A 17,957-nucleotide genomic window follows, 5' to 3' on the forward strand; every position below is an offset into this window, starting at 1 on the left:
CATATTCCTCTACATGATGCTTGAAATATAGTCATATAAATTAGAATAAGGTTTAAAATAATAAAATAATGCCAGCAGTATGGCATATTTTTATATTTTTTTAATATTTTTGTTTTGTTTTGTTTTATTGTGAATGGTTTAATTTTCTGGTGATATTTCACATAAATTTGGACCTGCCTCATTTAACTCATTTAGCGGTGCCCATCAGAGGGGGGCACCGCTAAATTTCTATTTAATTGGCTTTAAATTTCAATGAATTATTATTCGTATAATTAGATTTTCTAAATTAATTTAGAGTTTCCGTTGCAATATATTTTTATTCTTGTTACCTTTCTCTTCCCTCCCTGTTAGATTTGAATTTAGGTTTAATTTTGTTTTTTCGCTCTTGTCTTGGCATACTGCTGGCATTATCTTATTATTTTAAACCTTATTCTAATTTATATATATATACACGTTTCTAATTATTCGAATTTTTGATTTTTTTTTTTTTTTTTTTTTATGAAAAACCCCAAACACGAAAGGTATCAAAACCTATAGTACTTAGTACCATGCATGGGTTGAAGGAGAAGTATGGGGGGAGGGGGACGCCGGAAACTTTGCTCTAGAGACTAAACATGGGTTTCACCACTTCAAGCCTCCAATAAGCAAAGTGGTGGTATTTCACCGGTTGATTAATACAATTCTGGTCATTAAGCTAGCCTTATTTAGGTCATCTTTAAGATGACCTAAATTAAGATGACCTTATTTAGGTCATCTTAAAGATGACCTAAATAAGGCTAGCTTAATGACCAGAATTGTATGAACACCAATAATAGGTAACAATCAAAAATTTGAACAATTAGAAACGAATATATACTGGCACGTATAATGCTCAATTGGCCAATACGGCAAAAAACAATGGCATTAACGATGCACAAAAGAAGGATTAAAACACAAGAGAATACATACATCTAAACATAATATTAATATATAAACCAACATATATATATATATATATATATATGAATATGACATGACCAACCAAATTCCAAGATCCAAAAAAGACAAGGTCTAGAGAGTGCCTGATTTGGAAGGTTCAACTATACTATGTCTGTATAAGTGTATTTTCAAGGACTAAACTGAATTTTGTTTGGGCTGAAAAACCCACAATAACCAAAACTGACTAACTGCAGCCCCAACTAAAGAGAATTTTAAGAATTCTTCCAGTCTTCAGTGGAATTCAAACATGGACTTCAAACAAGTGACCAGCAAAGAACCCACTATATTGTCACAGAAGATCATGTGTGTTGTACTAGTTGTGTTAATCTTAAAAAATAATAAAACTGCCTACATATGTCACATGTTGTTTCTGTGATTTCAAAGAGAATAGAAAAAGTCACTTAGCACTTATTTTTCCATAACAAACATTTCTGTATTTTCTTCTAAAATTAGAAAAAGTAAATAATAATAGCTAAATTCCTATCTTTCTTCAGCAATGAGGCCTTTCGTCATAGTTTTTTTTCTGCACTTGAGAAATCAAATCTACAGAATTTGCAACTGTATGAGTTGTAACTTCTTGATACAGCCTAAACAAATTAGCATAGATAAAGCATTACACAGAGTCAAATGAGCCTAACTTGATTACTCAAGTAGAATTTAATGATTGCATTGGAGATGTTTATTTACCTAAGAAACAAGTTGACTACAGGAAGCTAGGCTGCAAAGGACACATTTATTTTTATTATTTTTTTTTTTACTTTTTTTTAAACAGACAGATGCAACCTTACCATGAGCATCAACTACCAAAATACTATCTGTTCATTAACTAAGCAAAATTAGTTTAAAAGCCATTTTTGCACAATGAAAGAGTACTCCATCAACTCTAGTTACACATACATTTCACATGAAAGATGTGTAAAAATTTGGAATGTCTTTTTAAAACAAAGCTGGTATATACTCTGGTGATTTCAATGCTGTAGTTGGTCTTAGCAGTTTGTATCTATAAAAATACAGCTTCTATTTTTTTTTTTTTTTTTTTTTTTAAGATTATAATTTTAAAAAGACTGGTTTCCAAGCAGTCTGATTCCTGCTGTAAAAGCAAATTTACACATCGGACTTACAACCATCCTTCCTCAAAAGAAAGGATTCCATCAGCATTGACCTTACTTAATCCATTCAAGGCCTTAAAAACCTCAATCAGATCTTGCAAGTGCCTAGTTTCTGGATGCTACAATTTGCAGAACTGAAGCCTTTCCTTGTAAGAATACCCTTCTGTTCTCCTCACTAATCTCATTGCCCTTCTCTGAAGATGTTTACCTGTTTCAACAGATAAACACCTTCCTAAAATGAGGCTTTCAGACCTGCAATGCAGTACTCAGGATGTGGCCTAACCATTGCCATACACAACACAATAATCACTTCCTTATCTCTGTTGGCAAAATTCCTATATATCATTGAGAAAACTTCATGGTCAGTCCTGGCAGACTCTACTGCTCAGAAAACAGTATGTCTAACTGGACAATCACCCCATGTCTTTTTCATTCTCCACTCACCTTGAGTGTTGTACTAATCAGTTGGTATGTTATTCTGGTGTTAGTCAAGGGGAATCTATTCAGGAATTTTGTAGAAAAGGAGCTCTGAATTTTTAAGATGAGTAAGGCCAAAGAGATGGGAAGGTGGTCAGATACAAAAGAGGATCCCCAGATGTGGAAGGAGAAATCAGTAATATTCATGAAAAACATACCAAGAGTCTTCTCCACTCTGATAAGAAAGTTAATAACTTGAAATAAATTAAGAGCAGTAAAATATTGAAGCAATTATGAATGTAACTCACAACAGGAAGGCAGAGAAAGATTGAAGTCACTGAAAATGAAATCTATAGACATGTTTTTATGGGTGGGAGAACATAAACAATAACAACATTTAAGCCCAATAGTCTTAGACAGAATTCCATTAGTAGGGCTTCAAAGAACAGATTTTCTCAGCACAGGAATCTAGACACAACAAAACACTCTATTAATACAAACACCTCACCCAAACTGCTCTTTTATTCATACAGAATAACAGAACAGACAAAAAAGGAGGTGGGATTATAGTATTAGAGTATATTAGGTACTTGGATTGATCTTGTAGCCCAAATGGTTTACTTTGTCACTAGTCTCCTATCCAACGTTATAGTACAATATGCAGCAAAACTCATTAATGCCATTAAAGATAAGCATAGGATCAGTAGACTCTTTTTTGTGAGAAGTAAGATAGGACTGAGTTTTAAGAGGACTGAAATTAACTTCAACTGATGGAAGAACATTAGAGGCTGTTTGTGTAGGGCAAGGTTTCTCAAACTGAAATGTAGCATGCTGTCACTGGAAAAACTATGGATAGTATTTCCAGTCAGTGGAAGGTAAGGTTTGGGGGTACAGGTAAAGGAAGTGTAGTGAAGAGCAACAGGTAGTTCTGGATATAAAGGACTATACTATAAATTAAAATTTAATTTTTGTGGTTTGTACAGTCTCAAGACCAGCCATCTGTGGGGAGGGGGGGATTCATTAAAGTATTTTTAGCTTTGAAAGGTTTTATGAAATTAAATAATGGGAATATCTTTTTTCTTTTGCAGGTAGCAAAAAATAGATGATATGCACATAAATTAAGGAAGTATAGTTTATACTGTATATAAGAAATTTTTATTTTGGCTAAAGGGTTGGTAACTGTTGAAATAAATAACCATCTCAGTGAAATTTAGAGAAGAGCTGAACATATATCTAAATGGAACCAGGTGACTTTTTTTAATTTTATTTGTTTAAGACTAATGTGAATAACTTTTGCTTCCTTGCATCAATGTGCCTTTATTAATCCATAAAAATGTAAGCTATTATTTTCATCCCACTTCTGCTACCAAATACTATCAAATCATATCTAAATATTTACTGAAGATAAATATCAAATTACTAACTAAATATTTACTACTGGTAATGTATGAATAAAGAGCTATAAAGACCTGCTCTTTGCTTGCACTTTGATTTATGTTTCTTGCAATATAATTTCATCCAAAACCCTTGAGGCAATTGGTTTAACCAAAACGTTCTCTGATTCTTTTATTTTCAATACAGTAGTTTTAAAAGACCTTGAGTGAGTGCCCAAACGAAACCAGTTGAAATCAGTTAAACTAAAGAGATATTATGAATTGAAATCAAAACTTCTTGGATTACTGCTTTTGGCATTTTACAAACTCACTATATTTCCTTTGCAACCATTCCCTTCAACTTCTAAGAGATCCTATTACACTTACAACTATGAAAATTCAGTAACATATATCAAAACTCAGAAGCCAACTTACTGACAGAAATTTACAGAATAAATTAAGAAATTTCACCAATATCTGAATGTTCATTCATGATGTAATGAAAAACAAGAAATGACAAGTATGTCATTACTGGTAAGTATACTTAAAATTTTTCTTATTAATTATTTAAAGAAAATTTGCAATTTACATTGCTGTCCATGGCATTTTGCTACATTTGTAAGAGATTATTTCCACCCTGGCTCATGGAAATTATGTGGCTTACATTCTGAAAAGGGTGCACACATCCTTGAGCCAGGCTATTTTCCAATATAGAGATAATTTAGAACTTCAAAATTATGAATAGTTACTGCTGTTTTGCTCTTTTCAGAATCAGCAGAAAAATTTAATTTTTATTATGAATTGCTTTGGTATTGGACTACTTATAATCAAATGACATCACCAAGAGATTAATCTGAAATTTAATTAAAAGCTATGACAGCCTGTTTTGTGATTTAGTGATCCCCCATTAGATGGCAAGTGGTTTCTAATGTTGTCAGAGAATTGTCAGCATCTCATGTTTTAAATAAATGGAAGATTTAGCAGTGCCATTTCTTTAAAGGTTGACTACAGGACCATGGAAATTCATGTTAAAGGCAAAGTTTGTTATGAATGGTCTTAAGACACAATGTGAAGCAGCTGCTAGGTTTGTTGCCAAGTAATCCAGCACACGAAATATAAAATATACTTTATACTGAAGCTCTCTCTCTCTCTGTCTGATTTATATATGTCTGCATGTAAAATATGTAATGGTACAAATCTTGATAAATAGAAATCGTGACAAGAAAAACACACACATCAGTTCTTAAAATTCTATAAATAGGTTTAAATAATTAAAGCTACAAAGAAATGGGAAAGTAGGAACTTCGAGATCTTTGATATACAAAGAGGTAAGGACCACACAAAGCAGATCAGATATTGCACAGTCAAGAGAAACCTTAATAAAGCAGTAAGAAAACTACTAAAAACATTAACACTATCCAAAGAATAACAGAAGTGAGGAAAGGTGGGAAGAGCAAGGAATTATAATTGAAAACCTGAATGGACAGTAACAAGTGGGAAAACAAGGGAGCTGAGAACTAGGACTAAAGGGTCAGTTTGGTATATTACTTTATGGTAATAAGGAGTAAAGTAGCAAACAGGAAATATTATGAGATTACTTTTATCTAAAATATACTTTGGATAGCTGTATAATTCAAAACTGCAATAAAAGTTCCATTAAGGCTAAAAAAGCAGTGTAAATTCTTATGGAAATCTTTATTATATAAAGCAATAGGTTCTAAAGTATATTATTCAAAGTAAGACATAATAGAAATATGGAATTTTATAATCAAATGTGTTTGTTCAAATTAGATGTTCCTTTAGTGTATTTTTATTCATATACAACAGCTAGTTTATGACCATAACAAAAAAGCAGTGAAACAAATATGTTCTCTATAAAGATCAAGTGTTATACACATTCTATTTACAAACTATACACAAAACATTCAGGAATGTTGCTGTCAGAATTTACAAACAGTGAGCAGCCTAGATTAATATATCATTCTTCCTTGAAGGCAGAGACCATATGTGAATGGCCATTTAGTGAAAATGCCAGTGAAGCATTAACTTCTCTAGAGCTGTATTTTTACACACTTTGTAAAGCTGATTCATTAGGCACTGGTGTAATATCAGTGGACTTGGCAAGACGAACCACTTCATCAGATAAAATTTCCAAATCCTATTTAAAAAAAAAACACAATTTTAAATCTGTCAGTGGTGTCAATATATAATAAATTTCATTCGTATTCATGCAAAGTCAGTTATAATAAAAGAATAATTGGAAGTGCAAGGGAAAAAAAAAAAAAAAAAAAAAACACCAAATGCTCTACAAAATTAAATGTAAGATTGTAATCATTCTCCAGAAAATACTACATTACTATCAGGCTGCTGATATCATTAGTGAGGGTGGAGGAAAAAATGAGTCAAGTTTTTAATAAAATAAAGGAATGAAAAACTAGAAGAAATAAATAAATCAAATAGCCATAGTTTTAAAATCCAGGCCCTAATCCCCCCACATCAAATAAAATTCTAGACACACATGCTATTTAGAAAACAGAACAAAATAACACAATATACTGAATACTGACAGAAGGGACACCTTTTGTAGAGATGGGACACTTGAACAGAAAAGATTCAAGAATATTTACTAATGCTCTTCAGGCAGTGCAACATGTTTCAGAAAACTTTCGGCCTAGGAAGGTACACAGACCAATAATTTTATTGTCGCTGAAAGCATAGGCAGATTCCATTTTTGCACTACTTCAAACGATCTTCTTGCAAAATAAAGTAATTCTGAAGTAGTAGATAAAGTACAGGGCCTGCTCACTGCCTTATAAATTTCATATTAGGAACCTTTCCCCCAACCCAAAGGTCCTGTAAATTGCTAAGATTTCTAGTTTTTCCGAACAGTGCTTAAACTAATTAAAATATCCAAGTGTAAAATTCCTGGAATAATCAGCATTTCTATAAAAAAAAAAAAAAAAACTAGATGGGAGATCTTAGGATTACAAAGAACATGAAAATACAAATGCTGGTATCTGTATACTAATAGAAACTATAGAGGTGGTAATTTAAAAAATCTAAAGCTTGGCTAAACAAATGGTAATACATTATGGTTATCAGAAACATGGGGTATTGTGATACTGTGAGTTTCCACTTTATTAGGTACACCTGGGTACAGTATTTTAACAAACATATGGTAGGATTAGCATTGTCTGGCTCAGGAACATTTCCACACACACACACACACACACACACACACACACACACACACACACACACACACACACACACACACACACACACACACACACACACACACACACACACACAAGTGCTATCTGTATGATATTGTCTGCACATTATTATACCTCTTTCTTTTTATGGCATTCCAAATTTTAACCTGTATGGCAGGGTTGTCAAAGGTCAGCAGGGACTACCTAGAACAATAAATAAAAAAAAAACCCTTAAACCTTTAATTTCACTTAAACAGAACAGCCTGGATTCAGCATGGTATGAAATCCATGATGACTTAATTGTTTCTTATGGTTGCTGCAAATTGGACAACAACTACATATCACTATTCTGAAGAGCTCATTCCACCTCATCTCAAACGTGCTCACAAATGGACTGAGATCTGGTGACTGGAGAGGCCGCAGCAGTAGGATAAATTTACTGTCATTTTCCTAGAACTAGTTTTGTACAATTCTGGCTTTGTGACATGACATATTATCTGCTGGAAGAACCCATATTCACAGATGAATTCATTGCAACCATGAATGGTCAGAAACAATTTTCATATAACCTGTGGCATCCAAACGTTACTCCATTAGTATCAAAGGGGCCCATGAAAACACTACCTACACCATTACACCAGCTTACATTGTGGACACCTGGAAGGATGGGTCAATGGACTCTTGCTGTTCACACTATATTCTAGACTTCCCATCAGTGTGAAACAGCAGGCCAGAATTTGTCAGACTAGGCAATGTTTTTCCCATCCTACAGTGGTGTTCCTGAGTTCAATGTAACCAAACCATCTTGCTTTTTTGCCTACAAGATTGAAACCTGGTTTGTTACTGGCTGGGATACAATATCCATGACAAGGTACAATGAGTTTTTTTTTTTTTTTTTTTGATTTGGTAGTTGTTGGCGCATTGGCTTCTGTGGCCATATTGCACCTCCCAAGGTTTTTGCAGTACTTTGATCCAAGCCCGAGGCGGGAATCGAACCCGCGACCTTTGGGTTGCCGGGCAGGTACTTTACCCACTCGGCTAGCCCGGTCGGCCACAATGAGTTGTGCATTCTGAAATGCCCTTTTGGTTACTACTGTTGTACTCGGTTGTTATTTGACTGTATCCTTTCTGTTACCATAAATAAGCCTTGCCAGCCTCAGTTGGCTTGCAGCAATAATTGTTTCCAACAAAATGACCACTATCTGGATGTTATTTAATTACTGGACCAATCTCCATTTATAACTGAGACAGAGACATATGTGAAAACCTTGCTGAAATCACTTAAATCTTTCATCTTTCCTATTCTTGCAACTGAATTACACACATACAATGAGCCTATATTTCTTCCCCCTGCTATATCTTGTGTGGCATGAAAACACACTTTAATGAAGGAGCACTCAGTACACAAAAAGAGTAAGTGTACCTAATGAAGTGGCTGCTCAGTATACATTAAATGCCAAATTTGAATATAAGTATATTGTGTATAGTAAAGACACACACCAAAGAAAGTAGAGGCACAGATCATGCTCAAGGCTGTATTTATCAAAGTTCACTTGATCCAGGGCCTGAAGCAGCAGGGTTTCAGAACAGTGCAATTATCATAGGTCCACGGGCCCCCACAGATTTATTTTTTCAGGCATTTAAAATACATGCAACTGGAGTGGGTAAACAAATCAGAATGTCTTATTATGGGAGAGTTGAACTAAGGAAAGAACTTGTGGGTAGGACATTTATCTATAAGATAAATGACTATCTTGAAGGAAATTATAGTTATTATGGATAAAGGGATGGGTTTCATTTTCTTGGTGTGTGTGTGTGTGTGTGTGTGTGTGTGTGTGTGTGTGTGTGTGTGTGTGTGTGTGTGTGTGTGTGTGTGTGTGTGTGGTGGGTGGGGGAGGGAGGGAGGGAGGGAATTGGCTTTAAATATCATTTTAGTTTTCTTTTAAATACCAAATATCATATAAATATCATTATAATAAATTAAATTAAGCTACGCTATTATATTGTGTCTATTATATTATTTTAGTTCAATTCGGTGGAAGCAGCTGAAATTCCTTGGACTCAAATAAGTTTCAAAAGGTTGAAAATAAATTCTTGAGATATCCGAATTGGTATATCTCAGATTCAGTAGTGGGGAAGGAAGTAAATATCAACTCAATTACATGCTGGGCATGACCACATGATCTTTTCCTCTCACACCACTTTTTATTAGGACCAACTATGAGGGTAGGTGGGTAAGAAAGATAAAAAATATTCATAATCATATATTTTCTTCAAATCTAATTGAATTCAAAATTAACTAGAATGAATTGTTTCAACTGACGATAAAAAAATTTAAAAATCTACTGCATAGGTGCAACCCTAAATATTTAAGAGAAACTTCTAAGACATGCAACATACAGGATACTCATCATAATCATTGAAGACCCTTTTTTTTTTTTAACTTTCTGTCAAATTGCGATCTTAGCATTAGCATTAGTAGAGGCATTTGATGCAAGAAAGAAAGCTTACGCAGAATCAGCCAAAAAAAAAAAACCACTTCCATTTCACCCCTCTGTTCATTCGAAATACCTGTCAGGCTGAGCCTTAAATTTATTTAGGCTATCAACTTCCACGATAAGGGATGGAAGTCTATTTCACCAACCAACTACCCACTGGCTAAAGGCAAATTTCTGCATGTCTATCCTACATCTGTCTTTCCTCAATTTGAATTTATGCCCTCTCGGGTGATTATTCTGAGCAAGAGGAAGAATCTCATCAACATTGAGCATGCTCAAACCATTCAAGGCTTTATACACCTCTATCAGATCATCTCGCTGGTGCCTAGTCTCCAGACACTGTAATTTGCAAAACTTAAGCCTTTCTTCGTAAGAGCACCACTTTGTTCCATTCACTAATCTTGTTGCCCTTCTCTGTACTCGTTGCAGCAGCTCTACATCCTTCTTGAAATGAGGCCTCCAGACCTGTATACAGTACTCTAGGTGTGGCCTGACCATTGCCTTATACAAGGGAATAATCACCTCCTTATCCCTGCTAGAAAAATTCCTGTATATCATTGAAAATACACCATGAGCTACTTTGTAGACCGTCTGCGCTGCTCAGAGAACTTCATATCTGCCTGCACAATTACCCCCAGGTCCTTTTCATTCTCTACCACTGTCAGTGTAGTACCACAGAGTTGATACGTTGCTCTGGGGTTGCTGTTTCCCATATGTAGTACTTTACATTTGTCAATGTTAAACTTCATTTGCCACCTCACAGCCCATCTGCTCAACCTTTCCAGATCCTGTTGCAGCAGCATAGTGTCAATATTGTCCTTGACAACCCTGCCAACCTTTGTATCGTGTGCAAACTTGGACATTAAGCTTGATATACCATCATCAATATCATTTATAAATACAGAAAACAATAATGGACCCAACACTGAACCCTGAGGGACTCCACTAATAACATTAGTCCACAATGAGCAGTGTCCATTGATAACCACTCTCTGTCTTCTCCCCCTCAACCACCCCTTTATCCATAGCAGCAATTTGCCTCCAATGCCACACTGCTCCAATTTGTGCAGCAGTCTTCCATGTGCAACAGTATCAAAAGCCTTTCTAAGATCCAAGTATATAATATCAAAGTTATTCCCTGCATCCAGTTCTTTTGTGACTGCATCATAGTATCCAATCAAATTGGTCAGGCAAGACTTCCCCTTAACAAAAGTTAAGGGGAAGTGCTTCTTTAACCAGCGCCTCCGTTAATTTTCCTGGAACAGAAGTTAAAATCACAAGTCTATAATTACTCGTGTCAGCCTTTGATCCTCCTTTGTGAATTGGGGTCACATTTGCACATCTCCAGTCTGTGGGTACCTCCCCTGAGTCCAAGGAAGCCCTCATAATAATGGCTAAGGGTTTGCTTACTTCCTTTGCTGCCTCCTTTAATATAACTGGATAGATCCCATCCACCCCAGGTGCCTTTCTTGTGTTTATCTTCAACAATTTCTCCTCTACTTTACTCTAAGTTAATTACAAGATTCTCTAGCTTACTGCCAGAGTTGAATACACCTCTGGCATTCCCCTCGCTGAATAACTCCTTATGGGTGAATGTCGATGCAAAATATTCATTTAGTTTGTTAGCTACCTGAGCAGGATCATCAACAGTTGACCCATCGATATCAAGTGGACCAATCTGATTCATCCCCTTCCTTCTAGAGTTGACATAAGTAAAGAACTCTTTGCTGTTTTTCTTTGCATCCCTTGCCACAGATTTCTCGTAATCTGCCTAACCTCCTTTGTAACTTGGTTACAGATCAACTTGTATCTATCATACACTTCTGCGTCACGTGTTAATTTGTATGTATCCCATGCATTTTTCTTCTCTGCCATATGTCTCATTAGTTCATCTGACATCCATTTAGGCCTAAACCTTGGACAATATTTCTTAGTTGGTATGTAAAGACTAGTAGCTTCCAAGATAAGTTCTTTGAATGCTTCCCATTTTGAATTTGCTGTTGGTAACATCATCAGTTGGTCCCACTGTATAGAATTTAAATACTGTCTCAGACCATCGTAGTTGCCTTTACAAAAGCAATACAATAATCCTTCCCTTTACCCGTAATGGTAGTTACCTCTGAGTAAATCCCACTTCAGCACACTGTGATCACTGCCACCTAGTGGTTCCTTTATTTGCAAATTCTAATACACGAATAATCACTCCTGATAACCAGATCAAGAGTATTACTCTCTCTTGTTGCCTCTCGAACATGCTGCTGCAGAAAACAATCATCCAATAAATCCACAAAAGTCTTATTAGTGTGTGAGTGACCAACCCACAAGTTCCAGTCAATATCTGGGAAGTTAAAATCCCCCAATATAAGACATTCTGATTTACTACCCCACTCTGTTTCTCTGTACAATTGTTCATTGTACTCATTCGAGTCATTAGGCCTATAACACACTCCTACTCTCAATTTTGATTTCGCAATGCTCATGTCACACCAAACTGACTCAACACTGCACTGTCCAGCGATTTCGACTGGCTTCACTTCCTTGGATTTTATGTGTTTCTTAACTAATAGCATAACACCTCCTCCCTTCCTATCTGTACACATTGTACTCCCCAAATTCCAGTTCTGCATTCCTTATATCTGTGTGACACCACATCTCTGATATGCCAACAATATCTGCCTTTGATGTTTTGAGCAATACCTCAAATTCATCAAATTTATTTACTAAACTCCTAGCATTGGTGTACATGCAAGTATACATGCACCTGTTTCTATTCTTAGCTACCTTAACAAAACCCATGTGTTTACTTGTACCGCAATGACTCCCAGCAGTCCCTGAAATATCCTGCATCTTGTTTTTCAGGCTTCTGCTCATTCCAATAGAAGCAGTGCAAGAATCACTTTCACCTCTGCCAGTGGCTACTGTTAATCTATTAGTCTTTGTATCCCCCCAAGCTAGCAGTTTTTTCCGACCCACTTAACACTGCCTCGATAGCATCAGCAAATATTCTTGCACCCTTTCTATTTAAGTGTATCCCATCCCTGTAGAAGCAGTCCCTCCTGTTAACAAGTACAGTCCAGGCTGAAAAAAATTCTACCCCTTGAGCCTTGCAAAATCTTTCCAGGGCCGAATTGATCGACAAGGCTCTCACCGTATACTCCCTCCTATCGTGTCTGGGCAGAATTGCAAACACTTTCAAATTCAACCCTAATTCACGGCTTTTTTTCAACAGTGACCTGTACTTGTTAAGTAATTCTGCCAGTCTCCTACTCTTGATATCATTAGTGCAAACGTGTACAACTATATTACCTTTTGTGCCCTTAAAAGATGATATCCACTCTACAATGTCATCAACCTTTGCCCCTGGCAGACATACCCTGGTCCTGTTCCACCTATCCTTTTTACAAAGCATGTGTTCTGTTTCCCTGACAATAGTCACCAACGACTACTAGTTCCTGTGGGACCAGTGCATTCTGCCTATCTTTTTCAAAGGGAATTCTTATTTTGACACTAAGAAAACTTTAATCATGTACACACGTGGCAAAAACTTTGGAATCATAGGGTATGACAATACAAGGTTTAATATTAAAAACCTTAAAATTAAATCTTAAAATAATTTGTAACACCACATTACAAATTATTTTAAGATTTTTTATTAAGCATTTTGAAAAATTTACAGCAAAATACTGAAATGATTAATATTAAATACAGGCATACCTCGGTTAACGTTACCTCTGATAACGAAGCCTCGATATAACAAAGTCGGCAATTTCAAGCCCCATTTAACATAAAAAAATATTCCAATTTAAGACCAACGCCCGACAATCATTCGATTGGTGACTGACGGCGACTCGTTACGTATTCCCGAGTGCTCCCGAGCTGCGGGCGTGTCTGTTATAACAGTTTTTCGCGTCAATCGCATAATTTAGTTGTTGTTTACATGATTGACGTTGTTTCAGTGTGGCGCATTGCAATAATCGACGTAGGTTCTTTGTAGCATTACATAACGTAGATTTTGTAAATTTTAATAGAAATATTTTTGTTTTAGTTAATTAAAATGTCAGAATCAAAGAAAAGAAAAGCAATTTCTTTGGAAACTAAACTAAATATCGTACGACGTGTTGAAAGCGGCAAAAGAAAATACGATGTGGCACCTTCTTTAGGATTAGCGCAATCAACTTTAACAACCATACTAAGTCAATCAGAAAAAAATAAAACAGTCTGCTCAGAATTGTACAGATGTTACAGCGGCAAAATTAACTCGCTTAAGGAATCCAATTTTAGAAAAAATGGAGAAAATGTTAAGTTTGTGAATAGATGATATGTCACAACGTCATATGCCTTTAAGTCAAATTGTGATTCAAGAAAAAGCATTATTTTTGTTTAATCACCTGAAATCTAAACAAACTGAAGAAATTACGGAAACCTTTAGGGCTTCTCGTGGTTGGTTCGAGAAATTTAAAAAAAACGGGCCAGTGTAAAATTAACAGGAGAAGCTGCAAATAAGTTTCCAGAAAAACTAAAGGAAATAATTGAACGTGAAAATTTTCCACCAAATTTGGTGTTCAATGTTGACGAAAGCGGTTTGTTCTGGAAACGGCTACCAACAAAAAGCTTCATTTCTATTGAAGAAAAATCAGCTGCTGGGTTCAAAGCAGCCAAAGACCGTTTAACGTTACTCTTTGGATCAAATGCCTCTGGCGATTATAAATTAAAATTGTTATTAGTTTACCATTCAGAAAATCCGAGGGCGTTAAAAGGTAACATAAAAATGAATTTACCTGTAATATGGAAAGCAAATAGAAAAGCGTGGGTTACCAAGGAGTTATTTACTGATTGGTTTGTTAACCACTTTTGTTCTGGAGTAAAACGGTATTGTCAAAAAAAACAACTTTGAAGAAAAAGCTCTTTTGTTGTTAGACAATGCTCCGGGACATCCTACTGATCTTAACACGTTGGACACATGCATTCCTGTCAAAGTTGTGTTTCTTCCAGCAAACACAACTTTTCTGATTCAACCATTGGATCAGGGAGTAATAGCATCATTTAAAGCTTATTATCTGCGTCGAATTTTAAGCAATTTACCTGAACTAGAGGATAAAGAGGAAATGACAGGTAAAACTTTTTGGAAAAACTACTTTTGGCTCAATCAATAGGTTTCGAAAATGTCGATGAAGAGGATGTTAGAAATTTATTGAATGCAGAAGATGATGGTTTTTCAGTGGAAGATTTAGAAAACCTTGTTAGCAACGAAGACAAAGATAATGAAGGCGAAGTTAAAGAAGTTCCTGCCGAAAAAGTGTTAACAACCAAAGATTTAAAAAGGTGCTTAAATGACATTGAAAACGTTTTAAATTTTTTTAGTGAAAATGATCCTGATTTAGGAAGAAGTGTTATAGTTAAGCGATCAGTGTTAAATGCAATAACTCCGTATAGGCCATTGTTAAATGAAAGAGAAAAAAAGCATAAACAATCAACTTTAACCTCATATTTTAAAATGTGATTTCACTTTGTATGTAAGTTGACTGTTTATTTAATAAAACTTTTCTTTGTTCGAAAAAAAGCTTTTCATTTTCTTTACGTAGGAATGTATCCCTATTCTGGCCATAGTATTTTTACCTCTGAAAACGAAGTTTCGCTTAACGAAGTAATTTCGTGGAACGCATCCTATTCGTTAATCAAGGTATGCCTGTATATTGATTTCTCATCAAAATATCCATAAAACTTCATTGGTTATCATTGTCTTACACAGGCGTGGCATTCTGACAATTAATTTTATAACAGTGTCTTGACGTTATTCCAAATGATCTGCAAGGTTTCCATTAAATTTTGTGTGCATGGATAGACTTCACAGACTTGATGGTCTAGATGATTCCACCTGAAATCTCCTACCACTGTTTGGCACATAATGGCCTTAAACTGCCGTTGCACCATAAAACCAAAAACAACTGGATGATTCCATAAAACTTCTATTGGTTTTAAGTGAGGCAATTGAAGTGGCCATAAGTTCCAATATCCCCAGCCATTGTTTAGTTCTTAGAAAGTCCCTGCATACCTTAAAGTAAACTGCAGCCATTATTAACCCGCTGCAGGATGGAAGGCTCCTCAACAATTCATGCTGAGAGATATGGACCATAATCTGCCATGCTGGTCCAGTGCAGGTTGGTCGATCGACCGTATTTAGCAGTCAAGGACTTGAACCCCGGTCTACTCAAAGAGCATGTGCTACTGCACTCCCACTCCTGATCACTCGGCTACAGAGGCCTTAGTGGTCACTATCTTGTTGTAACATAAAATTTCTTCCACAAAGTCTGGTCCAGAAGATGTTGCATTATGTTCAAGAATGTTTTCATAGCCTCCTTTTCTTAAAATTCCTTCAATTCTGACAATGTCTTCCATTCCAATAAAACAGAATCAATCCCAGATCTTGATGGAACCATCACAATGCTTGACTGTAGGCACTAAACAATATGGCACCATTTTTTTGTTCAGTTGATCGTCTCACATAAACTCTACACCTGGATCCAAAAATTTCAAATTTGGATTCATCTGTCCACAATATATTTTCTCACTTTTCAACTGTCCAACGTTGATGGCTCTTAGCCCAAACTAATTGTTTATTTTGATTTTCCAGTTTTAATAAGGGTTTTCTGACAGCTACATGACTGTGAAGTCCTGCTTATTTAAGACAAATTTTTCCAGTGGATATAGACATGGGAGTTTCTCTATTCTTATTGAGCTTAGCTCAAATTTCAGGTACAGTAAATCATCGATTGAATTTAAAAATCAGTATTCCAGTCTTATCTTATGTTTCTGTTGTTATGCGTGGTCGTTCTGATTAAGGTTTGTCCTTTAAACTGCCAGTCTCCTTGAAACGTGAAATGGTAGTTTGTACTTCTTTAAATGAAACACCTAGTGTTTTGCCAGTATTTCTCATGGAAAAACTTTCTTTACACAGAGTTATAACAGCAATTCTTTGTTCAACACTTAGTTCCCTATTTCTTGCCATGTTTATCGCTAAACACATAAAACTTAGATTGAACACTCTTTCTAAATGACAAGTGTTCAATTTTTAGTTACAGCTCTTCCTCCTCAATTTATATTATTGCAAAACACTCTAGAATCTTCTATAATATTGAAACAATACTCCCACTTTCTAGAATATTCTAGAATCGCCAACAATCTTCTACCATGTTCAAGAATCTTCTGCGATGTTTTATACAGCATTCAAGAACCTTCTACACCTTTCTGCAATATTCTTGAATATTCTAGAAATTTCTTAAATATTTCTTTAATATTATTTAAGTTTTTTTGATTTTTATACATAATAAGAAATATTTTAATAAAAATAAGTAAACAATTGATCCTATATTAATAAAAACTTTGAAAATTAAGAAAAATGAAACAACACTATACACTCCCACCAAACTTCTAAAACTTCTAGGTGGGAGTGTATATATATATTCCTATGTCCAAGCCCTGTTTTTATATCAGGGTTCCTTATAAAAATTAAGTCCAGTTTTGTTATATAAATCTTAAATCAGCAATTAAACATTTAGTGGTGTGTGTGTGTGTGTGTGTGAGTGAGTGAGTGAGTGAGTGAGTGAGTGAGTGAGTGAGTGAGTGAGTGAGTGAGTGAGTGAGTGAGTGAGTGAGTGAGTGAGTGAGTGAGTGAGTGAGTGTGTGTGTGTGTGTGTGAGAGAGAGAGAGAGAGAGAGAGAGAGAGAGAGAGAGAGAGAGAGAGAGAGAGAGAGCATAACACCAAGAAAAACATCTAGTATTCAATATATCAACAATTATTTTCAAGATATTTCTGCTCATCTTGTTTCTATGCTATGAATGCTGTGGCATAAAAGTCAGGTTTCTGATCTTTAAGCTAACATATTACAGTCTTCTTCAGTTCTCATCAGCAGAAAATGTTTTTAGAAATAGTTAGAGCAGGGGTGGACAACAAGTTGATCACAATCTACCATTTGATCGCAGCTTTAATTTCAGTCGATCATGTTATTATTATTATGTGCCCCACTGTTGGTTGTTTTGGTTTTATTGGCGCATCAGCTACTAAGGCTATAATGCGCCAAATGTGCCCCACTGTATATGCTTATTACAAATCTGTCGAACCTTGTGACTACTCTTGTCGCTGTGCAGCAGCTAGGCTTGTCTAGTGCACAGAGTACTACTCTGTGATCTAGTGAAAATTCATGCAGTTATGCTGTGGAGAGCATAGTGTATGTGTCAAGTTCTTATTTTGCTTACTTATACTGGACAGTACTTATACGTTAATTTAATATCCCTTGATTTAAAATTAATACTATGAAAAAGAGTAAAACGAATCATTTTCATCAAGTGGGAACTAGAATACTTTTTTGT

General features: G+C 35.5%; 1 protein-coding gene across 1 annotated transcript in view; it reads right to left on the bottom strand.

Moving 5' to 3' along the window:
- Nucleotides 1-5,689: 5,689 nt before the first annotated feature.
- Nucleotides 5,690-17,957, bottom strand: part of LOC150076266 (GRIP1-associated protein 1-like) — a 370,153-nt gene continuing 357,885 nt past the window's right edge. Inside the window, exon 23 of the mRNA XM_090387422.1 lies at nt 5,690-6,035. Coding sequence (XP_090243548.1) covers nt 5,943-6,035 — 93 coding nt within the window. The 3' untranslated portion in view covers nt 5,690-5,942. The remainder of the gene's footprint in view (nt 6,036-17,957) is intronic.

Source organism: Mastigoproctus giganteus, chromosome 13 (assembly GCF_048544385.1).
Source record: "Mastigoproctus giganteus isolate SK-2022 chromosome 13, ASM4854438v1, whole genome shotgun sequence".
NCBI lineage: Eukaryota > Metazoa > Arthropoda > Arachnida > Uropygi > Thelyphonidae > Mastigoproctus > Mastigoproctus giganteus.